The sequence below is a fragment of the Parasteatoda tepidariorum genome, chromosome 11, assembly GCF_982258835.1.
Source record: "Parasteatoda tepidariorum strain Cologne lab strain chromosome 11, Ptep-v5.0, whole genome shotgun sequence".
In the NCBI taxonomy this organism is placed as follows: Eukaryota; Metazoa; Arthropoda; class Arachnida; order Araneae; family Theridiidae; genus Parasteatoda; species Parasteatoda tepidariorum.
Window position 1 is genome coordinate 10,357,157 of NC_141765.1, and position 26,206 is coordinate 10,383,362.

At 31.0% G+C, this 26,206-nt stretch overlaps 1 protein-coding gene across 6 annotated transcripts in view; it reads right to left on the minus strand.

Annotated features, from left to right (window-relative positions):
- The window catches only part of LOC107437280 (tyrosine-protein phosphatase 69D), a 485,726-nt gene that overhangs the window by 110,104 nt on the left and 349,416 nt on the right, over window positions 1-26,206 (minus strand). For all 6 annotated transcript variants that reach the window (XM_087154666.1, XM_071187583.2, XM_087154665.1 and 3 more), the window contains exons 2-3: window positions 18,420-18,722; window positions 6,514-6,810 (exon numbers count right to left, since the gene is read on the minus strand). In XM_087154666.1, the coding sequence (XP_087010792.1) occupies window positions 6,514-6,810; window positions 18,420-18,722 (600 nt within the window). The remainder of the gene's footprint in view (window positions 1-6,513; window positions 6,811-18,419; window positions 18,723-26,206) is intronic.

Consider the following 26,206-nt stretch of genomic DNA (forward strand, 5'->3'; position numbering starts at 1 on the left):
AATATATCACCTCAACTTGTAAATTTTAGGTAATTTAACTTTCAGTAAGTAAGTAATTCAACTTCTACTTTCTAGCATTTTAGTATAAATGGGTATAATATTAAAAAAACACAACTACTTCCACTTCGAAAATTTTAGTAGGAATAACATATACTATCGTGCAATGCTAAATGAATGGAAGATAGTGGTTGTTGCTTAATATTTTACATGCGCTAATTTGATTTGATTTGAAATCATTGATTTTTTTTAAAATATGGATTCTATAGAATGATGTCCGTTAAGTTTAATTGGTTTGATGTCACACGTTGTCAGAAGAGAAAAAAAAAACTTTTAATTTAATTAATAAACTGAGTTTTAAATATGTTTACTAAAAACATTAACTTACTAAGATGAAACAACAAAATCAATTATTACAAAACGAACTTTTCTATTTAATACAATATAATCTGTCGAGCAGCTATTTAAAAGATCGAACATTCCGTTTGTTTATTTGTGGCTTGATGTCAGGCTCACAGAAAATGCCGTTCACTGGTTAAATTTAGTAGGAATAACACAATCTGTGACGTAGGCGATAGTATACCCAAATATCTGAGCGCATAACGCTCATGAGCATTCGATACTTGGTCATCCTCTCAACCCTCCGCCTAACGGAGTTTTATTTTTATTTTCTCTCCTCGCTGAGGTAAGAAATTTTTTGAGATGGCCATGTTTGCTGATTGATTTTTTCTGGCGAAGATGATTTTTTTTCTACAACGTTTTAGTTTTTGTTCAAGTCCTACACTCTTTGTTTTACAGAAGAATTTACTGCTACCCCGAATAGAATTGTTTTTGGATTTTATTATTGCAATATTAGAAACTTTTGCTGACTAATTTTCAACAACCATGTGCACGTTTTGAATGAGGTAAAGCTGTTGCATCTTTCTTGAGCTTATCTGCTGACCAGATGCTGTCATAGTTAGAGCTACGAATCATGATTTTTCTCTTCGGTGAAGTACAGTACCCATAACCCCGCTCTGATGTCTCTGGCAAAGATCTAATTCCCATCCACTCCTGTGTTTGGTTCAGTCTGAGTTGAAACCACGAAAAATTCCCAGTCACTCCTAACTACCACACTCCATCAGAGGTGCCGCCTGTGATTTTTTTGATGTCGCCATTGAGTTGATATGAAATAAAACGAACAGTATTCATCCTAACAAGTGACTCTTTTTTTTAGAGAACTCTTAGTTTTCTTTAGATTTAGAAATGTGACCTCTCTCCATCAACTACATAATAGGTATGTGTTTTTTTTTGATTCAGTGTTGGGTTAATCAACGTCTATTAATATGTACTTCCACTGTTAGATCATGTGCCATATCTACAGTTTAATTTCGTTAGGTTGTTCTTTACAATTCATTTTTAGTTCTTGCTAAATTTAAATTCGTTTTGATTTATATTCATTATATCCAAATAGAAACGGTACAGTTTTGTTTTATCAGTTTTAAATATTTGTTTTTGAATAAATTAAAGAAACGAAATGAAAAAAAAAAACAACGTAAAAAAGAGAAAGAAACAGCAGCAGATATAGAATAGACAAAAGATGATGAATCAAAACACCAAATATTATTTATACACCAAAATATATCTTGATGTGACTATGTGATTAATGTCACACAAAATAATTTTCAAAAAAGGCAGCAGTTTTTTGAGAAAACGATATTACAAATGATTATTAATTTTTTTAATATCGTTTTGTTATTATCAATTTTAAATATTTGTTTTTGAATAAATTAAAGAAATGAAATGAAAAAAAAATGAATGTAAAAAAAGAGAAAGAAACAGCAACAGTTATAGAAAGGACAGCTTTGCATTCGAATATTTATAATTTTTTTTTAAAAAATTAGTTTTTAAAAGCAAAGCAATTTAGCAAAACCAATTCAAAAGATACACGAAAATATATTTTAATGTGACTCATTTCAATAAAAAAAGCAAATTTAAAAAAAAAAAAGATATTTTAAAATCTTTTTGTCATTATCAGTTTTAAGTACTTCGTCGGTGAGTCTTGAAATCTGGACACAGCTCGAAATGCTGCTATTTACGAAAAGAAAAGTGGAATTTAGGAAAATGGATAAAGAGAGAGATCAAAATATGTCTTTACGAAAATAGACACAATAAACAAATGCGCTTTTTCAATTTTCAACAAAAATTTAACAACTAAAAAAGAAGGAATTACGCGCTTACTTTTCCTTACTTATTTAAGCACAAAGCATAATCAATATGGGACGAAGTTCCGAACTTCGTGGTCGGAGTAGTTAGGCATATTACAGATGTTACTTTTCAGAACTCTTAATGATAAAGTGAGTTTTAAAACTCGAAATTTTTACAACATAAATCTACTGCCACTATTATCAATTTATAGCATTCGTCGCAACATTGTAAAAACAGCTGTTGACTTTTAAAGTCTTTTTTTTTTTAAAAGAAAGATAAACTTAAAAAAAGGATCTAAGTGATTTATGCAAATGGGCGATATCACATTACGAATTTATTTGGATTCATTAGTTTATTATTAAAAAAGAACAGTACTCATAAAAGAGTTCGTGAGAACGGGAGTTCGAGTCCAGCCGGGTAAGTAAATGGTAACTAGTCACCATTTACTTCTCGCGTAGTAAATGGTGACTAGTGCACGTTAAATCTGTCGGGTCACAAAGACCTCCATGTTCCCATAAGAAGTTACGCTTCTGGGAATATGGATTGGAGATTGATCGTTCTCTGGTTCAGGTCAAAATTACCATCTGTGGATGAATGAATGGATGTATGAATGGGTTCGCCCCATAAACGGGTGTGATGCATGGGTGTGGCAGAAGTCGAATTCTTGGCCACAGACGGCGCTTCTGAAAAACAAAAATAATCGCATCCTCAATGCGTTAATGGCCTACAACAACAACAACTCATAAAAGAAGTTTGAAAATCGTAATCAAATGCTATGTTTATTTTTAAAAATAGTTATGTCCATTTTCGTAAATGCGCATCTCGAGTTATGTCCAGATTTTAAAAAAAATTACCAAGATTTTCTTTTGATTAAATTAAGATATAACAATAACTTTGGAAGTTGAATTATTTTACGGAAATAGTTTGTAAATTGTTTAAAATGTAAAAACTAATTATTATTCTTAGTGAATTAAAAATTATGAAGCAAATCAATCATTTGCTAAAACTAATGACATTAAGTTAATTTTAATTTCTGAGAAATACAGTTATACAATAGGAATTATTTAGGTATGCACTTTACCAATGAAACGCGTGTTAATCTTTTTTCTAGGGTTTGATACTTCGCACAAAAATTATGGTAAAGTTAACTTACTGTATGGTAATGACATTACTGGTAAAAAAACCCCCATAATTTTGGTTAATGAAACCAAAATATGCGGTATTTTAAACATTCATTCAGTAATATTTCCGTTCACATGTTAACGGTTTAACGGAAATTCTGGCTTTTAAAATTCTAATTCTTATTACCACACACTAAGTAAAAAATACAGAACTGAAAAGTAAGTTTAACTGAAATATGGGCTTTTATGCCATGCTCTAAAGTATCATGATGGAATTACACAAATTTTACTACATTTACCTCATTTAATAAAAAATTCTAAAAAATTTTTTTATAGTTAATTTTACCAAAATCATTACTAAAGCGCTTCGGTGAAAATTACGGAACTTTACCATTTAATTTTCACCATACTTTTTCTCAATGCGGATATGAAATTCGTTAATTGTAAGCGTCAAAATTTGTACGAAAGAACTCATAATTTGCTGCAATGATCGATTTATTCGCTCAAAAAAGCAGAATTAAAAAAAAATGTTTATGTATTTTTATCATTCAAAAGAACTTCAGTAGATTATTTTGTATAAAAAGAGTAGTCTATAATTGTCGCTGCTTATCAAAAATGAACTTTTAAAAACATTAACAGTAGGAGTCCAAATTTAATATTTAAACAAGAGAGAAACAAAAATGTAATCGAAGTCTGTCGAATCACTTGTGAGGAAGAATGGATGAAAACCTGATGATGATTGCTGAAGGAAAATTGGAGATGTTCTTAATTATCCTTTCATTTCTTCCGTTTTTTCCAGCAATCAAACACGTCTTGATGTTTTCGGTCCCGCCGTTCTCACTAGTGATTTGCTAAATTTCAATAGTGTTTTTAATTTCAATAGCGTTTTTATTTTTCCTTCATATCCTGAATGAAATATTTTGACAAAAGGTTTTAAAAAAATGACTATAAAAATTTTCATTGCGGTACATAATATATGTTGTGTGTGACACACACACGCACGCACGCACGCACGCACACACACGCACGCACGCACGCACGCACACACACACACACACACACACACACACACACACACACACACGCACACACACATACACACACACACACACACACACACACACACACACACACACACACACACACACACACACACATATATTTAAAGATTATTTATATCTGCTAAATTGTTTTCATCTTTTTAACTACATTGACAGTAATCTACCAAGAAATATATAAATGACAAAGGTTAGTTTTTATCAAGGAATCACTAATTGCAGAAAGATGACAATGTCAAACTTATAAAGGTTGATTGATTCATATGAAATAAGACTACAATTATTAATGAATTTATGGATTATATCTTTCAAGGAATAGGTAAAATAGGTCCAGATTTTTAAACCTATAACTACATTTTCTCACTGGAATAAATAATGTAAAACTTTCCTTTTCAACTAGTCGACTAAATCGTACCTCTTGCAAACTTTGCGAAAACAATAATTTTTTAGAACAAACTGCAAAAATATTAATACTAAAAAATTAATGTAAGTTGCTGAATAACTGCATTTTATTATTAAAATATTTTGAATGTAATTGTCCCCGATTTGTGATTGATAAATATTTAAATGTGAAATATGTTACGATCTAGGTAATTTTCCTATAAATGACTACTTACTTAGCAGCCCAAATTGTTTGAAATTGCATCAATATTCTCACAGTATCAAACAGTATTTGCGATCTTATTGCACAACTTTGGATTATACGAGGTATATCCACAAAGTAAGTTCCGTTTTGTTATATAAAAAAAACGTGCACAGATACAGAAATAATATTTATTGCAGAAAAATCTACAACTGTGAAACTAATTTTCTACATAGCTTCCGAAATTTTGTAGGCACTTGTCATAGCGTGGCACAAGTTTTTGTATGCCTTCGTCATAGAAGGTTGCCGCCTGTGTTTTCAACCACGTAGTAACATGTTCTTTCAACTCGTCGTCATCGTTGAAGTGTTGACCACCAAGGAAAGATTTTAGGTGTAAAAAGAGATGAAAGTCGCTAGGAGCGAGGTCAGGGCTGTACAGAGGATGGTCAAACACGTCCCAGTCTAATTCCTGTAGGAGTTCTTTTGTCACGTTCGCAGTGTGAGGTCGGGCATTATCGTGTAAAAAAACAACACCTTTTGACAGTAATCCTCGGCGCTTGTTCTGTATTGCGCGGCGCAATTTCTTAATGGTCTCGCAGTAAACATGTGCATTGATTGTTTGGCCTCGTGGTAAGAAATCAATCAGCAAAATGCCTTTTTTGTCCCAAAAAACGGTGCACATGAGTTTTCGAGGTGTCAAGATTTGCCTAGGCTTAACTTTCGTTGGGGACGACGTGTGCCTCCATTCCATTGATTGCCGTTTAGTTTCTGGGGTCTCGTAAGATACCCAAGTTTCTTCCCCCGTGACTATCCGAGAAAGAAAATCATCACCATCTTCATTGTAGCGTGTCAAAAACTGAAGTGCACTGCCCATCCGTTGTTTTTTGCGTTGTTCGATAAGAATTTTGGGTACCCAACGTGAGCAAAGTTTTCGAAATTTCAGTTTTTCAGTAACAATTTCATGAATTAGTGATCGTGAGATTTGCGGAAATTCCGTAACGAGAGCACTAATTGTAAACTTACGGTTTTGCTTAAGCTTCTCTTCAACTGCGTAAAGCAGTTCATCAGTAACCAAAGACGGGCATCCACATCGTTCTTCATCGTGGACTTGATCACGTCCTTCATTGAACTGTCTGACCCATCTTCTAACCATTGAATCACTCATAGCAGCTTGTTCGTAAACCTCGCAGATTTGCCGATGAATTTCACATGGTTTAACTTTCTTTGCATTTAGAAAACGAATCACAGATCTGATTTCACAAGCGGCGGCATTTTCAATTAAGGCTGACATCATAAAGAAGCACTATAAAGAACACATCGGCAGCAGGGATCTGAAAATGGCGCACAATTCTTCTGCTTGAGTCAGAGTAACTAGCGCGCATGCTCGGAACTGCGATCGCAGCGCTACCGCGGATAGAAATAGAAACGGAACTTACTTTGTGAATATACCTCGTATTTGCAGACCCTTAACACTAAATACACCATAACCGGTCAAAAGAGCGGTTATTGTATGTTTATTGTATAGTAGTGTTTGTATGCGTAGTGTTAATAAAAAGAGCGATATTACCTTCAACCAAAATATCTTGATCAGCAGAAGAATTTGTAAATTCATTCATTGCTTGACAAGTATATGTTCCATTATCTAATCGTTCCAAATTCTCTAAGTGAAGGGAGGAGAGAAATGTGACTGCATCTATTTCTGTAGTGGCTGATTCTATCCTTCCATTCGAAGCATTAAGTGATTCACCATCTTTTAACCATTTTACTTCAGCTATAGGATGCGAAGTGACTAGACAAGTTAAGTTAACTTTGCCACCAATTGCTTCAGCTGTACTATTTGTGTCCAATTCTATTGTAACAGGAACTGAAATAAAATCACGTTAGATTAGAATCCTACAATAAAGATATACTATAAATTTTTATTAGTGTCACACTCCATTGGCTTAGCCAACAAAGCGTCCATGCGGTTTGAACCTCAAATTAACATTTGAACTTTAGATTTTCTATGTTTATGAACAGAACTGAGTCAAAATTCTTGTTACGGTGCAATAGATGGATCACAATTCTGTTAATCAGCCCTATAGTCATCATCCTATGTAACGATAAAACATATTATTAAAAATATTGAGCACACTTTCTATTACACTATTAGAAATTTCTTGGAAAAAATGTTTAAATAACAATTTATTTAATTGTTATCCAAAACAGTCAAATAACCATAAATAAGACTGTGAGAAAAACCGTTTATTATTTGCTTTCACCTAATACCGTTAGATAACTAGAATTTTATCCTACCAACAAGGCCCACCTAATGAACCCACTCAGTTCCATGCAGCTGGGTACAAGTTATACCCAAGAGGGTTAATATGTTATTCTCATGATCAACAGAATGGGGGTTCGAATCCCAGCATTGACACATCAATATTTTATCCATTCTTTTAACACAAGAAGAGTTTCCAGTTACGATAATTCTACTCGCACATACGTACCATAAAGCTGCGTAATACAAAAAAATCTCGTATTCCCCAACTCTTATTATAGGTGAAGCAACCAGATAAACTAATTAAAACATATTCCACGGTTTATTTTGTGAAACACAATAAATTTTATCTAATCTTTTATCTAATCTAGAATTTTTTTTTATCTAATCTAGAATTTAAAAAGGGGACACTTTTGTGAATAACATTTCTGTTCCGTGTAAGGTTTCATCAACCAGCTTAAGCCTAACTTAAAAAAAAAAAAAAAAAAAAAAATTAAAATAGCGATTTAAATGTCTTCTAGAATTTTCTTTATTCTTATAAATGCCACAATAGATTGCAACAATATTTGCTATCTATTCCGGAAAAGAGAAAATAATTTGATAAGATAAAGTACTATGTATTTAGTGTAGGTATCACGTTACTAAAATAAATTCCAATAATCTTTAGCCAAGAACTTACTACCAGTTTAATTTGGCCGCATTCTCTGAACTTGGTATATAAATAAATCAGCATCTAATGGGCAAAGACTTTTTACATAACATTTTATAAAACCTACATAATAGTATAATTAAACAACAAAATGCATTTCCGTTTTAGATTAAATATATAAAATAAGTTATATTTTCATGTGTTTCTCGTTTTACGTTTGCACCTTCAATTATTTAGTATAACAATGTACATTATTTTCAAAGTGGATACGAAAAGGTCAGAAGATTATAGTTGTAATTCCCTGTAAGTACTTAATAATAATCCCCTGTTAATAATCATGCTTAGGAGCTCATTTTATAAGGTCATTAAATCATGACTGCTTTAAAATTACGTTGTTAAACAAGGTCCTAAGCTCAAATCTATTAAACGCTTAGAGGTCTGGGGAAACAGTAACTAACAGCTAGTAATAGTATAGCGCAATTTATCACTTCAACTAACTACACTGTACTTGAATTCGGTCCACTGGGTAAGATTGCAATTGCCATTGGATAGCAAAGATCAGCTCAACTTGAAAATCAGCAATCAGTATTTAGAGATTCCTCCCAACTCTATTAATTCAATTGGTTTATTAATGAGTCAGTTTGCAAAGATGCTCCCCGAAGCATATAAGAGATATTTTAAATTAATTTCTGAACTCATAATTAATCAAACAATCGTACCTTCTTTCATAATTCCCGTCGGCATTTTATTCTGAACTATCATAGACAAACGTGAAATAATTATATTTCAAAATGATAGCTTTCCATTTGTTGCGTTATTCATAACATCCGTGCATTGTAATTAATAGGTAAACTTAGTGATCAATTTATAATTAAAAATTATTAGTATATAATCAACCAAAAATTAAAAGCTTCCTTTAGGTGAAATTAATATTGAGTACGTAATTGAAATTTACAGAATTTGTAGTCAACCAAATAGTTAGATGAAATTCATATTTGAAGGAGATAGTTGAATTTAATTTGACTGCATAATTTCCTCTAATCAGTGATCCATTAATGGACAAAAGTTAGAATCCTTCCACTGTTGGGCTAACCATGAGTGGTTTTTCTGTTTATATGCTTACAGGTAAATGTACTCGTTTCGATATTTTTAACCACGCTTTTTTCTGTACGGTAGATACGGTAGATTTTGATAGTTTTTTAATTTTATTTCTTTCTTCACTTAAATACTAATACATGTCTTTTCATGCGTAAATTTTTATAATTTAATTTTTTTTGACAAAGATTCTTAAAAATATGCATTAAAAGTTGTAATTACATGGCATCTTGTATTTTTTTAATCAAAGCAAAGAGGAACTTATAAAGTTAATATTTTTTTTAGCTAAAACTAAAGAATCCAATGAAAGAATTTTTAAATTATGTATGCATTTAAGTTTTTAGCACTAAAAAAGAATGCAATTAATAATTTAAAATTTTTTGCGTAGCACTGATTAATAAACTTTCGTACGAGATTATAATATTCATTAATTATTTTCAATAGTTGAAAAAGTTTAAATTCATCCTCCTGTCAACAATTTTCCAGGAGAGAAAAATTATAGCATCACTTTATAAGTTATTCTCGCAGAGGCCTTTCTCTCCGTACTTTCTGACAGGCGAGAATTCAGCACTAGGTTCCTTTATTAGTTTCGAGTAATTGCCATCAGAGTTTTCAGAAAAATGAACAGATTATTATACCAGTAAAATTTATTAAAATCGCTATATCGTAAAGAAATCTAATTTGTTCGTTAGGGACCAGCGTATATGCTTTAAAAGAATACATACCGTTACAGGGTTCCCACTCAATTTCAGGAAAAAAATTCCATGACTTTTTTTAGGTATATCAAGAAAACTTCAATGAAAATCCAAACCATATTTTATCTATATCATGCAATTTTTCTTCAGACAACTTTGATTTTTTATTTGTAAAGTCAAATATTACATTTTGTGATCAAAGAGATATCATTGAATGAGGATAGGAATGGAAGTTTCATTAAAATGTGAAATTTTTACAATAAATAATTGTAATAGATATTAGAATTATTTAACTTGAATCTCTATAACTGATAACTGTTACTGACAAATCTGAGACTGGTTATTTTGGAGGTGCAATGTAGGAGTTTTCCAGTTTATTTTTTTTAAATGAAATTTTCCCTGACTATTTCCTGCTTTTAAGAGGCAAAATAAAATTCCCTGACAATTCCAGGTTTTCTCTGACCAGTGGCAGTCTTGCGTAAATAAGGGCTACTTGGCCCATTCTTTCGCCATTTTTATAAAATTTAGGCAGCTCAGAGGATAGAGCGTTCGCTTTTCAAGGCGGTGAACCCGGTTCGAATCCCAGTGATCGCTTTTCGAATCGATTTGTAATTGAGGAAAGTGCTGGTTCAGATGAAACAGAAAAAGAAATGAATTGTTAGGGACTGCATTAGTATAGGCATATTGTTATAATTGAACGAAAATAGAATAAATTATTGTTTCTGCAAATATGAAAACGTTTTGAAAAAGAATATTAAAAAAAAACACCATTCAGTTTTAGAAAGCTTATTCTACATAATCGAAAATTAATGCTTACGTTGTGCCCATTTTATTTATATAAATTTCAACAATTTTTAACATGTGTTCAAATGTAACAACGTTTTTAGTTTGCATACCGTCGAAATATGTTTCAATAATATTTTTTGAAAATTTAACAAATTTGTTTTCTTTTAAGTTTGCTGGAATGTAGAGTTGAAGTATAGACAAAACGTTCTATTCAGGAGTTATTCTAGACTTTTTTTTGTGAAATGTCTGTTTCTAAGAAATTGTGAAAAATCCACTCATAGTCTATTAAATTAGAGAAAAAAAGCATCCTGATATGGTAAAAAATCATAAAAAACTAGCGTTCTGTTCAGACTTTTTGCGACAGGTCTATTTTAGAGAAATTGAGAAAAATCTATGCTAAATTTTATAGATATGTGAAAATAAGATCCTGTTTTAGTAAGAAAAACATGAAAACCTTGCTTTTGAGAAAGTTTTAGTTCTTAAATCATGAATTAAAGATGTCAATAGTCGCCTAAAATTATGAAAATAGTTGCCTAAAACTATGAATTTAGTTGTTTCAAATTATGATGTGAAAATTTTAGTAGATGAAGCATTGGAACAAAAAGTACATGAAACAAGGAATTATTAATTTGCCAAAATATAAATAATAGTCCATACTAGTTTATCTTTTTTTAGTATGAGATAAAATAAAAAAGAAGTAAATGTATGTTAATACTTGTTGGCGCCTTGGCGAATTTGAGTTACAACCATTCGTGTGAACTTTTTCGCCTACTCATTAGTTCGTTTTCTGCATTCTATTGTGGATAAAAATAATGCGTTTGCTGAAACTCGTAACTATTAATTTTCGTTTCAATGTAACTTACTTCTGTGGTGAAGTTATTGGTTCATCGGCACCATATAGTTGTTGATATATCTACTCAGGATACAGTTTGTTAGGATTTGCTGTTAATTAAATAAACTGTCATTTACAAATTATAATTATTCGTCATAATTAACTTTACAATATTTATAGGTTTTTTTCCTTTAAAAATAATATGTAGCGGTGATCACAAATATATTAAAATATCAAAGCTTGTAATACTCGTGGAAAACCTGGGTAGTATTAAACTAACACTGTTTTCTTTAATAATTGTGAAATGTGATGAATCTAAATTTGTTGTTGTCGCCATGTAAAAGACAGTTCGCCAATTTGGCGAGCGTTTCTTAATGTTTCGTTTCTATCAATACTTTGTTCGTTCTTTGAATAGGAAGCTCTATGGTGAGTGTCCTATAACAAAACTATGGATATCAATTAAAATATATAGTTTTTGTTAAGAACATTCTATAGTGAACGTCCTGTAATAAAATATTTCTTAAATTTACACTCTTTAATCGTCGTAAACAATAATTATTACAACATTTAAAAATTTAATTTCGTAAGACAGGACGGCATGGCAGGACAAAATTAAAACTTCTGCATGGAATTGTGGAATGGTTATCGAAAATCGTTAAAGGGAAGAAAGCCTTTTTATATCGTTGTCTCAAAAGTGGATCATTATAAGCAATTGCAGCTAACTTCATTGCATAAAATCCATGATGGAAATTTTCTAAGCACATTTTCAAATAAAGGATTCAAGAAGGATTGAATAGAGAAAAAAAAGGCCCACAAGAGAAAAGTCATTTATTCTCATCCGAATAAATAATGAGGTAGATCGACCGAGAAGCTAGCTTCTGAATCACTTAAAATTATCGTACTTTGGTTATTTTTATTTATCTTAGCTTCTCCACAGATTAGAAAGTGTTTCAGTTGTTTTCAAATTTTTAACTAGAACCTTTTTGCACCAAAAAGGGAAATGATTAATTACGCTAGAGACTAAAAAGTCTTAAAAGATATAAACTCATTTTGGAATACAAGGGAAAATTTTTCTGAATGAAAAGTAATACTTGAGATAAGGTATACAGAAAATTCCGGTTAAATATCAAAGTATTAAATTTTGATTAGGTGCCTTAGTTTTTTTTAATAGAAGAATGATATTAATGGAAGTTTTCCTAAAATTTATTCAAGTTCCATTATATGAATTAATTCGGTTAGTTCGTTTTTCTTAGGAAATTTAATATAGAACATTTTTAGCTAATGGATGCGTTTTTATAGCAGGTTTCCTCATTCACTGAGTAATAACAAACCTCATCAATTGAATAGATTTTATTTTTGAAAGTGAAATAAATCCATTTGGAGATAAAAAGTTATCAATATTGTATGATTATTTTTGTATGATTTTACTAACCATTGTTGCCTTTTGATGCTTCATCAAATTCTATAATGTTAAAAGTATCATGACTTACCTATATATTTTATTACCCTTCGCCTATATATTTATTTTTATTTTATAAACGTCGTTAAACAGCCGACCCAATTTTGAGTTTACGACTACTAATATAAAAATTACCTTGCAATTTTGAATCCAATTCAGAAGACAAGGGAAATCCTGGACCAAGTATCGGACGAAATTTGCCTTAATGGAGGACTTTTTAATGGAACTAACCCGCATTTGCGTTATACGGAGAGAAAAACCGCGAAAATCTCCCAGGGTTAGTCTAATGGCAAGGAGACTGTAACTCATGATCTGCCTACCACTGAGGATATTTTACGTCAACACTGTGGTCGATGCGAGTCGGGTGCGGAATTCGTATCAAGAAGCCATTGCTGGGATTCGAACCCGGGACACTTCACTGCGAGCTTTGCCGATATAGTTAAATTCATTCAAACATTAACCCTTAAAAGCCTAGTTAACGAAAGAAATAAACTTATTCTATTTTCAAAACTAAAGACATACAGGTATATCTTATATATCTACAATGGTTGTTTTTCTAAATTAGCGATAAGATCAAAATCTAACTACTCCAAGCAGTAACTTCGGTGATTTACTAATGCGGAATTTCAACCAATTTGTTTTGATAACCCTTATGCAGGATCTTTCGTAATCTCCGCTATTTCTATGTACATTTAAAATTCTTGATAAAGATGAAGCTAAAAAAATAATGTACAATAGGGGTCTCCACAATTTATTAAGCAAAAGTAAAAAAATAAACAAAATCTATCTAACAATGCAGAATCAATTGCGAGGAATGTGTCGTAAAAATCAAAACCAGTTTGATTGATCGATGAAACAAACGCATTAAACTCCTCTGTGTTTTCTCCAGAAATTAAGGCGGTATTGATACTTTCCGTTCTAATTTCCTTGGTCACGGTTCTTTAGATTTCGACAGCTCTTTGCTTTTTACTTGCATAAATATTAGTTTGTGAACTCTAATGTATATATTTCTTACTTCCTTATAATAAGGATTCTAAAAATACATAGTAAAGGCTATCATTACGGAATACACTGCACATATTTTTTGACCATACAACAGTTAATCCTAATTAACTTTTTATTTTACTTAGTACAGGTCATCTTTTGTATTTACCTATAAAATCCAACATTTTTTGTAAATTAGTTTTACAGTTTGAGCTTTCTTTCGAATTATCCATTTATGATTTCTAAATTCGTCCGTAATTTTTGAGATCTTTATTTACGTAGGTTTTAGCAAAGATAAATGACAAATCTATTCTTCTATTTATTGGTTTATTCTGGGCCGGAGTAGCCTGGTTGGTAGGGCGTTGAGCCCTAGTCCAAGAGGTCATGAATTCGATTCCCGCCGGCCGAGGACGGTCGTAAATAGTGGCTAGCGCGTGTTAAATCTGTTGGGTCATAAAGTCCTCCATGCTCCCAGATTAAACCATACGTCTGGGGCTACTAAATTGGTTTTCCTTGGTTATTTTATTCTTTTATTTAGTAATACTATTCTTTTGATTAGGTCAAAATTACGATCTGTAGATTAATGAATGGATGTATGAATGGGTCTATCCTATAAACAGGTTGAGACGCATGGATGTGGCAGAAGTCAAATTCTTGGCCGAAAATGGCGCCACTGGAAATCAAGAAGAAGAAGAGCACCTTCTTTGCTTTAATGGCATACGACAACAATTACAACATGGATTTGTTCGGAAAGTAATTTCGTTTTCATGAAAATTATAGGTAATCTTTTATAGCGAATAAATATTTTATTGAGTCAACTATAGTCTATTCTGGTCTGGTTCAATATCTTTTGTCATCTTTCTTGCGGTAGCTTGATTTCACACGCATAAGGCTTTTGTTGTTCTGTACGGGCAAAAACTGATTTGTTAATTTTTGGCCTCCCTATTTGAAGTAAAGATTTTACCGTCTAAAAAATCTTGTAGAGACTGGAACATAGTTGTCGACAATTCATTTCTCTTTCTCAGCGATGATACGCTTCAAAAAGGGACAACTCTGGAAATGGAATTTTCTTGAAGTTTGAAGAGTAAATTACAGACTTCAACGCGACAGCACAAAATTCTTTCAGCAAGACCATGAAGAACCCATATATCGAGCTTAGAGGTTAACTCTTTGGCTTTTCGAATAATCATGAACAGTCAAATTCCCTAAATTTAAAGTCTCAGCGATTTCACTAGTTGCTATTTGCCGGCAATCAATGCTTTAATTGTGTCTTCCTCAGCTTAAACTGGCTCGGTGCATTCGAAGGCTCCGTCTTAATATGAAATGATGCTTTTTTGCGATTTGTATAACTGCTGTGTGTTTACAACTGTTACTCATGACTGTTAGGTCAAGTTTAGTTTATCTAAAGCTGTCTAGGCTTATTTTGAAAATGGTTCAAAACGTCAATATGGAGAAAAGCCACAGTTTTGTGAAAAGCGTTTGTGGTCTAATTTTTTACTATTTAAAAACTTTTTCCAGTGCTGCATTACTTGGGTTCATAAAAATTTGCAAAAACTAAGAATAAGGCAGTGATTTTGATGATTTTCATCTAGGTGGAAAAATGCAGCAAAATTGCCTATTTTTTTTAAAAAAAAATTTATAACTTGCAAAATACTTAAGTTACTTGTCGGCTCTGAAGCCCAGATAATTCTTCAAGGCAAGGTTATGTATATAGTTTAAAATCATCGCATTGCTTCAAATGTAAAGCTTTTTATTTCCCTTGGCGACTGAACTTCCTAAGACAGCGTTAATCAAAATTTTGCAAACTAGTTTTGGCACTGCCATACTACTAATACATCTTCGCCATGCACATGAGATAATTTTTTTCTTGTTTAAACCACTTCGATAGTAGAAAAGTAAAAATATGCCAAAAATTCTGCTTTTTACATTCCACATTTGAAAGAGCACAAACCAAAAAATACTGCGTAGAATCAATTGAACTTTTTCATGAGCAAGTCTTGCTATATCAGCTGTCAAAGCGATTATGCTGCTTTAGTAGGAAGATAGCTTTGAAAAAATATAATTAAGTTCTCTTTTTGAAAAAAAAAAGCGAAATTACTTTTCAAACAATCCAATAAGTACCTGAACCCATCAAAAGTCGGTTTGCTTATAAGTTGTCCTATTTTGTAACTTAATATTCAAACAATGAATTAGCCTATTAAAAACTGGTCTCCTCGACCAATAAAAAATCACATATGTGGTCACAGTACGGAAAAATATGATCATTGGGTCAAAAATTGCTTTGAATGCTAAGTTCTTTTTTTAAAAAAAATCCGTTTAAGGAACTGTCATACAGTAGGTATTAGCTGCTATATTACATCTAAATACCGTTTCTATAACTGATGTTGTCATAGTAAGTAATTGCTATATTACATCTAAATACCGTTTCTATAACTGATGTTGTCATAGTAAGTAATGTCTGTTAGATTATACCTAAATACCATTTTTATGATTGATGCTGTCATTGAGTTGGTAATAGCTGTTACATTGTACCTAATTACCCTTTTTATGTCAAATGCTATTCATCATGTTGAAGATTTAAGCTGTATATTTTAGCAGGTACCTTTTATAAGTCTAAATTTATAATTATTTCAATAATGGAGTAAAATTTTTTAAAAACGCTGCTTAAAAACTTAAACATTTTGTGGATGTCAAATTGAAAGACATAATGAGAGATAACGTAAGAGTTAGAAGTAACATTAATGTCCTCGAATTTTTGAAAGAGAAAAAGGGAGGGGGAGCAATGAACTTAATGTACACTGTATTCATCTTATTCTCGAAAAGCCTTTGCTCTCCTAACTCTATACCTTGCTAATGCTTTCCTCTTAGTCAGGAAAATACATCATGCGGAAAACTCAAATTTATTCGTTTTAAATGAACTTTTCCCGAATTCAGGAGAAACTAAAGTCAGCCGGGCTTTTAATTAAAAGCTTAACTCTCACTATTTCCGTCTTGCTGATTCTGATCGGAAAACATTCGCCAGTCATATGTCACGACTTAACTCTTGAGTTCGTAGGCACGCTTAACTTAAGATAGGTCTAAATGTGTCAATACGATGTACTCTGGAAAAAAAAAAATCTGAATAGTTTTTCTTTTAACTCTTTGGAGATCGTATTTTATAGACATTTAGTTCAAACGGTTTCATTGATTTCTAATCGATTATTCCAAAAACGATGATTCGCTTTTTTTGAATAACGTAATTTTATTTCCCTCCTTAATTTACATGCCTATACATCTGGGATTGAGTGGAAAAAAGTTTTAGAAGTAATCTTGTTCGAGGGCTGCTCATCTGGAAAAGCAGAAAAAATTTCGAGCGAACATATTTTTAACCTTTTGAAGTACTTTTGAGTTAAAGTCAACTTTTAAAGAATTTTTATCAGATAAAATATAAATTGTTTTCGAACAAAGCTGTTATATCTTTTCCGCATTTTTTCCAGTTTTGATGTACATAATGAGTTTCGGTTAAAATTGATTGAAACATTAATTAGCTTGTAAGATGCGAGTTTTAGTTAACTGAATGGGTGATAAGAGTGTAAAAAAGATTAAAACCACTGTATATCTACCAATACTAAATTAGAGTAATGTGTACAGTTAATACAAAATGGGATATCCTGTACCAGTGGATGAAATATTTAATCCTTATGACACGATCCCGATTATCTAATTCTGATGTGACCTGAGCCCATTCAATACATCAAATGAATAGCGTATTTTTGATATCGGTGCCGTGGTCTAAGCCTGAGCTGGTTACCATCCTTTCCCTCATATGAACGGGAGAACATTCAAACATTATTCTACATATACACGATATTACTCATTTAAGTATCATATTTCCAAGTTACTTTTCATGACACCCTGCCGTGTACTATACAACCACGACACCTTACTCATTATTCAATTGATCATTTACTTTGTATGCTTATTCATGTTTCATAATCAAATAAATTTAAAACTGAAATTAAAATGTTTTTAATGAATATATTATAGTTGTTTAATGAATGATTTTTATATTTTAATGAATTTTTTGTTAGTGAATGTGCATTTTTCTAATTTGGAAACATTTCATTTTACGCAACCACTGGAGAAAAAAATTCTGGTACAATTACCGTACTGCATGGTAATGGCATTTCTGGTAATAAAAATCATAATTTTGGTAAATAAAATCGAAATATATGGTATTTAAATAATTTATTTGGTAATTTTTCTCTCCATATGGTAAGATTCTGGTTTCTAAAATCAAAGTTCTTACTACCACAAATTTAGTAAAAAACACAAAACAAAAAGGTAAAATTAACCGACTAAAGGTTTCTTACACCATCCTGTAAGGTATCATGATAAAATTACTAAATTTTACCACATTTACCGAATTTTATCACGTATTATAAAACCAAATTTTATTATCGATTTTCCCCAAAATCATTACCGTGGCGGTAAAAAGTACCGAGATTTTTGATGTTCCCATAGAGCCAAAAAGAGGAAAATTTTACCATTTGGTAGTTTTGACCATACTTTTTTTCTCAATACACATTAAACAAATTATGAATTTAAACATTATATATATTACCATGTTTTTCTGAAAGCCTGTATACATTATAGATTTTTTTAATATAGAAATAAACTAACAGTTAAATAAAAATGATTTTCGTAATCTTTTAATAAAGAAACATTTTTTACCATAAATTTTAAGAAGTACTTCTCTTCTATATACCACTCCACTCTCATTCCTTTCCTGAGCATTACAAGCATAGCTTCCTTTGTGTTCTAGAGTTGGGCATTTCAATTCCAATTGCCAAATCCCTTTGTCGGCATTGTCTGTCAAAATGGTTGTATCTGGAAGCTTTGAAGCATTCTCTCCTCGAAATGTCCACCACACGTCTACCATCGACCCTTCCGTGTCTACCCGACATGTCAATGTGACAGCAGAGCAATTGCTTACTACTGGTGGTTCGATGATGTGCTCCAAAATTGAAAGGCATGCTGTAAAAGAAGAAAGAATTGAAAATTATTCTTTATTTAAATACTTTGACTCAATCTTTTTAATAGGAATGAAAGACGTTAACATTCAATACATTATTCTGATAACTGATGGTACTATTTCTGAAAAATAGATAGGTAACTATCTGTTTACATGTACTCTACTAATGCTCGCTAGTCATGAAGGATTGTTTTAAAACATTATTTAAATAATTTCTGATAAATAGTTTTTTATATGTTTTAATACTGTTTCGATTATTGAATTAGTTGTTTAAGACATTGGTAAGCAACGAGGTTTAATTTTAAAAGGAACTGACCTAGAAGCTGTTCAGACCTTAACAAACATTTGATAAAAAAAATATAGTTCATGAAATCAATGAAATTTTTACTGAAAACTCTTTTTATAGAATTACATAACTTAAATGCCGTTCCTAGGTATGTAGCATGGATAGCCAAGCTGTGCAACGTGAGTCACATTGTATTAAAGCTGAGTCTCATATTGAAACATTTTGTTTTATTTTATAACCACCGTTAAATAACCAGTACAGGTTTGAGTTTATGACTATCCATGTTCAACTCTTCAGCCTTGTAATTTTGAACCCAACTTAGAAGACAAAAGAGCTCCTGGTTGCTTACCAATGTCAATCATTGGGAAAAACAAGCCACCGTGGAGGACTTTTTGATGGAACTAAAAGACAATTTGTCATTTGTTATTAACTATAGTCATTGACAGGCATTTGCGTGAGAAAAACTATAAATACCTCCCACGGTTATCCAGAAGGCAAGGAGATTATAATTCAATATTTCGTCTACAGTTTATATTTTACATTTGCACTGCAATCGGCGAGAACAGGGCATACAATTCAAATCAACCATCCATCTCTGGGATTCCAACCTGAGTTTGATTTGGAGGGAAGATCCTCTGAACCACCACAGCATAAATTAAAAAGAAAAGTTTTTTTCCCTTTTTTTTTGAGCTTTGTCAAAATAAGTAAAAACCCGACTCTGCTATTGAATACAGCACCACCGAATGACAAATTCAAAAGTCACATTGTTGTCCAGTTCGTTTGCATAAAAATGTTGTATATTTTTGTGTGAAAATTTTTTTTGAAAATTTTAGTAGAATAGTTTATAAACATGTTTCATTTTTCTTTCTGTTTAATTGACTAAACAGATAAATTGCATAATCATGTTTTTCATATTTTTGTCATTGTAAATAATATTTTTTCTTCTCATAATTGAAAAGATGTTATTTGTAGTAAGGAAAAGGAACAGTCGTACCAACCTAAAGTTCATAAATGTAAAGTTGTCTAAATTTTTTTATTTTGGCTTGCCAAAATTTTTCTTTGGGGGGATGTAATACAAAAATAATAAATACTTTTGTATTAATAAAAGAATTAAAACTCTTTCGGTTTCATAAAATGTCTTTGTTAAAGAGTAAGCGTAGAGCTATTCTATTTTGGGAATTCAAGGCTGAAAACATACCATTGAATAATAATTAGATTTATATTTGAAAGGAGGAGTTATTTTTAGAACCTTGTTCCTCTTTCACTTCCATATTAGGAAGCATTAAATGATTTTCCATACTGCGTAGAGTTACAAAGGCATGTACGACTGGGACCTAAGTACACCAATATCTGTAATATTTAATGAGAGAGCGAAGGTTTTCGCATGTCTCTTGCTGAATAACATGTGCCAATAACCATCTGCTGGAACCATCCGGAGTCTTGTCCACACCCCCTCCTTTGAGGAGGGCGGATGTGAACTGTTATAACCACCAGCATATCTTTTAATAAACCTTTTGATAAATTATTATGGTTTTGAATGCCTTTCTTAGTATGAATACACCAATGATAACAGAGATGTAGCCCTGTTATTATATATATATATATATATATATATATATATATATATATATATATATATATATATATATATATATATATATATATATATATATATATATATATATATATATTTATTTATAAAAATAATTTGTACAGGTGGGAAAAAAATAATGGTAAAACTACCGTAGTGTATGTTAATTTCAATTCTGGTATGGAAAATCATAGTTCTGGTTGATAAAACCAAAATATATGATATTTAAACCACTCATTTATTTCCGTTGATAGGATAACGGTGTATCGTTGATTCTGGTTTTCAAAAAAACTATAGTTCTTATTAGCACACATTTAGCAAAAAATACAAAACAGAAAAGTAAATTTAACCGAATAAATGGTTGTTATGCCATGTTCTGAGATATCATGATAAAATTCAGATTATAAAACCATATTTTATTGTTACATTTACCGAAATCATTAACAATCGCTTCGATAAAAATTACTTAGCTTTTTGGCGAAATTTGAACTAAAAATTATAGTATTTGATTTTTTTTAGCGGAAAATTTAAAGTGAACCTTTATACAAAAATATTAATGGAAAAACGTTATGCATAGCTGGTTTAAGTCATAAATATGAAAAAAGGGGTAAATTTTTTTTTTTAATAAAATATGTTTCTTTATAAGAAAAACATTGAAGGGATACAAACAAACAGTTTTATCAATGTTTCAAAAAGAAAAATAGAATAGTAACTATATATTAAGCGCTAACTTGACATCTCCTTTTACTTTTACAATACTCGCTCTCTTACACTATTTATCGCTTTAAGGAATACACACATCATTAATTAAATATCAACTTAAAGTGGCAACCACTTTCTTAGCTGAATTAAATACCTTAATGAAGACAGAATACCACCAGCTGGGGTTTCATGTCAAAGAAGAAGACAGAATTATATATCAGTTTCTATTGTGACCTAACAACACAAGAAAATGTTAAGTCTTAAATCGAAGAATTCCACACAACAAGTGAAGATAACTAAGCAATTGGAAGAACAGAGAACTGAGGCAAAAGGATGAATTTCTCATTAGCAAAAGTTCGTATTTCATTAGTTCTCGTGGGATGAAACAGCGACTAATTTCTAAAATACTTTATGATCAAACTCATTGAGTATGGTTGGTTTATACTTGTAAAGGAGACGATCTTTCGGGAATTAATCGAGGTATCAGCTAATTTTCTAGTCGATTGCTTTTATCAGTTGCCCCATTCGGGAGATCGCGAAACATTAAACTTGATAAGAAAAAGCATTTCGGCTATGCTTATTGTATGGTTCAGATTTTAAAAAGTAAATAGTGAAATTTTGAATCGTTATTTGCACTGTAAAAGTATTAAAAAATAATATGTTTCAGAAATTGAGATGAAAACATAATAATTAGAACAAATACAATATATTTGCATTCACTGTTAGAAATTTCTCAGAAACAACGGTTAAATAACAATTTATTGAATGGTTATTTTACCACATTTAATCAAAACAGTCAAATAACCATAAATAAAATGGTAATCAAACTATTAAGTTTGAGAAAAACTGTTTATTAACTGCTTTCACCCAATACGGTTAAACAACCAGAATTTTATCGCACCAACTAGAACGACCTATTGAAGCTACTTAGTTCTTTGCAAATGCTTACATATCATAGCCGAATGGGCTTATCTGCCAATCTCATGACGACCAGCAAAACTAGAAATCGACATCATTATAATTTCCTCCATTAAGAATTTCCAGTGTCCGGCTCTCTCCAATGCCCATTACCTAACGAAAAGTCGAGCTTCTATGTCTAGTTAAATAATTTTTGTTAAAGTTTTTGGAAAAATGCTAGTTGTAAATGGTTAAAAAACCGTATAGTTTTGTATTCATGGTTTTATAACCATACTTTTTGTAAATGGTTTCAAAACCATGAAGGAAAAAATGTTCTTCACAGTAAACTTTACGGTTAATTGGATGGACAGACAGCTGCCAGTTATTTTACCATAATTTCAGAATAAAATTTTTTACAGTGTTTAAAATGAAATACTTTTTTTTAAATAATCGCAATATTATCGCATTCTAGTTTTTTTGTTGATAAAAGTCGTTGTTATCTTAAGCTTGTTAAACGTTTAACAAGCTAAACTTTTAACTTGTCTTAAATGTTTTTTTCCCATATAAATGTAAGATATGAAGTTTCGAAGAACATTAAGAGCTTTTAGTTCATATGCACGCATTTGGCATAAAACAAAATAATTTCGTGATCCGTGAAGCTAGATATTTTGGGATAATTTATCTCACAGAAATTTATTTTGGGATAATTTATCTCACAGAAATTTATTTTGAGATAATTTATCACACAGAAATTCATGTTTAAAATCAATAAATATTCAGTAAACGAAATTAATCAAGGGAAGAAGCTTGTTGATTATCAAATACATAAAAGCATAATCTATTATGGGCAACTCAAGTATCATTTAGAAGAAAAGAATTATCTAGAGAACCTAATATGAAAGATTAAGTACAATAGATGATATATACTCATAATAAAGACTTAAGTTTAGATAAGCTGATCATTATCAGAGATTAGTCTGCTGAGTTTCTACTTCTATAAAGATTGAAAACATTAAGGATAATTCAAACGCTATTTCAAAATTAATTTTAATCGCTTATTCAGAAATCAGCATTATTTTATAAGTTAATATAATATTCTTATGTGATAAATTGATAATAAAGTGGAATAAATATTTTTTTTTCCAGCTGAACTCTAAATAGTTTGATCATTAACAGGTATAGCATTGCAGAGATGTTGAGGACTTCTTTTAGGAAATTATTCTACAAATTAAGGTATATCACACAATAAGAAACACGGAATGTTTCGCCACAAAAATATTTCAGTTTTATTCAGTTACTTAAATCATATGTATTATAACCAGAACAAATCCATATTAGATTTGCAGTTGATCGTATATTCATATCCATAGTTTTGTAATTTTGAACTTGAGCAAAAAAAAAAAAAAAAAACAGCAACAAGGAAATCTAAGAAAATTCTTTGAAAAATGCCTCTGTACAAAACCGTTTTCATGGAGAAATTTTAACTGTTCCTTGCGTTTCAAGGAGAGGAAAATTCCAAACCTCACAAGCTTGGCGGCAAACACGTTCTAGTCAATGATCTGTGTACCATTCAGGCTCTTTTACGCCAGCATTATAGTCAGTTCAAGCTGTAGCAGTATATGAATTCACCAGTCATTACTGTTATACGAATCAAGAAGCGTCATTGACACTAGTCTTATTTTCTGAGACATTCTGACTCTAAAAGATCTAAAAAAAACTTGATAACGTTTTGCAATTATGTTAAAAAGAAACAGGTTTCAAAGCACAATAAAGTATTCCAACAACAGTCCGTTGCAGACCAGAGGAGGATTATGAAGGCTCCACAATAGACCAATGGCATGATTGAGCACAGGCCGTCTTAAATTCTCAAACAAGCTGGTACCCATCAATTCCGTTCCGTAGAATTCAAGCCGTCACTGTGGATCGAACCCCAGTTTCAAATTATGACAGTTTTAAACCTTAACATTGAGTGTTAACATTGATATCAAAGTGTTAATCAATATTAGTAAAAAATATGCAAAACTGCAAATAAAGTGAATTCATTCGTGATGAAGATCTACATCTTACTTCATCAAGTTTAATCATAGTATTCTTTAGGTTGTTACTAAATTACGAAAGCAATATAAAAAAACTATTAGAAATATTACGGTAACGACTAGAATTTAAAGTGTTTAAACGACTAAATGCAAATGCCGACTGATGTCAAAAAGAACAAATTTTGAAGACACAGCAAGTCTGAAGACAGAACAAAGACAGCTCTGAAGACAGGAAAAAGTTGCATCAGCGACAATATAGTTAAAAATATGTATCTTTTGAACATGCAAAACATTGACGTCTTTTTTCATAACTTTAACGAATAACATCATTATTAGGATGAACAATTACGGTGAATTTAACAAAACAGCCTAAAAACTTTAATGAACAGAAAACTTCTAAACATCAGAAGGATAAATATTTACTCAGTGTTTTAATATTTCTGTTAGAACTTAATTTAAAAAAAATCTTATTAAGTTGACGAAGCGACCAGGAAAAATTAAACTAGAGCTCGCATAAAATTAAATGGATATTGAAAACTTTTTACACGAATTAAGCAAAAACATTTTTCATGCTAAATTATAAGAGAAAGAATATTGTTTTTACTTTATAAAGGGTTAAAGAATGGATATATTCGCATGAGGGAAGTTTGCAAAAGTTATACTTAGTAGAAGGAAAAAGAAGTTTTACTTTCTAAAAGTGAAAAATATCTAGCGATTTACTTCTTCGAACATGAAAGAAAATAATTTTTTCTCCAGTGCAAAAACTTCCATCTCTTTTACACGTGATTTCTTTGACTTATTGTTCCATTGGAGTGGTGTAAAAAATATATAAATATAAAGTTCAAAGTTCGTATAGAAAACCCAGAAGCTTTTCTTCTGTGGAACTAAAACTCAATAGATTTACTTTTCATTTTCAGAATGCGATAAACATTTTATGACGCATGATTTTTTAAAGGAAAATTCCTTAGCTACGAAATCGAGCATTTAGTTTGGCCTATCTAGCCAAGCAGAATTTTCTCTCTCTTTTTTTTGATGTTGGAGGGATAAGAATTGCCTTCAATAACAAGTCTTTATAAAGAAAGATAGCAAAAATGGATAAAAAGGTATACTCTAACATATCTGAAGATTCAACTTTGTTTGCCAGCTTCAATGAAGTGTGAAAGAAATACCTGATAAAAGGGACAAATTTTTTTTGGAATGGGGCAATGCTGTTGGTAAGTTTTTGATGGTTTTCATTGTCATGACAAGAAACTTTTCTCAAATAACAAATTCAAAAACCCTTGAATATTTTCATTTTGAAATAGTACTAACAAAGCCATTGATATTTTAGAATTACATTGTCTGTGACACTTAATATGGAAAAAATATAATAATTGTAAACATCATTGTCAGATTTTGGCAGTTGAATGCCTTTTTCACGCTTTTTATATCTATAAATAGGCTTTAACGTTACAAAAAAGGAGAAAAAAATGTGTTGTCGGGGGGATATAATGCTTTTCAGTATAAAAAAAATGAAGTAAACCATTATTAGCAGTTGTATCAATCAATACTAAATTAGAGAAATGGGTACAGATTAAAAAAAATGGGCATCTAGTATCAGGGGATAGAATGTGACTTGTTCTTCCCTTTTCTGATTCTTTTTACTTGATTCTGATGCGGTCAGAGCATATTTAATACATCCTATGAATCTCGTAATTTTATGAATTAGCAAAATGATAAGGGAAGAAAGAAATATGAGATTTAATCTAAAATAAATGAAATGAAAATAAATAAATAAAAAATTTTGATCCAAAATAATGTAATTACATTTATGAGAATATACTCATTTTTCAGTAAGGAATTTGAGAACTTCTGAGGAAACTAGAGTAAATGATTTTCACAAACATTTTCAAGCGCTGTTAAATCCAGCGAAACTGTTTCATTTTTAGGGACTAATAAAAAGCATAATTTAAAAAATTCAACAATTGTTATACA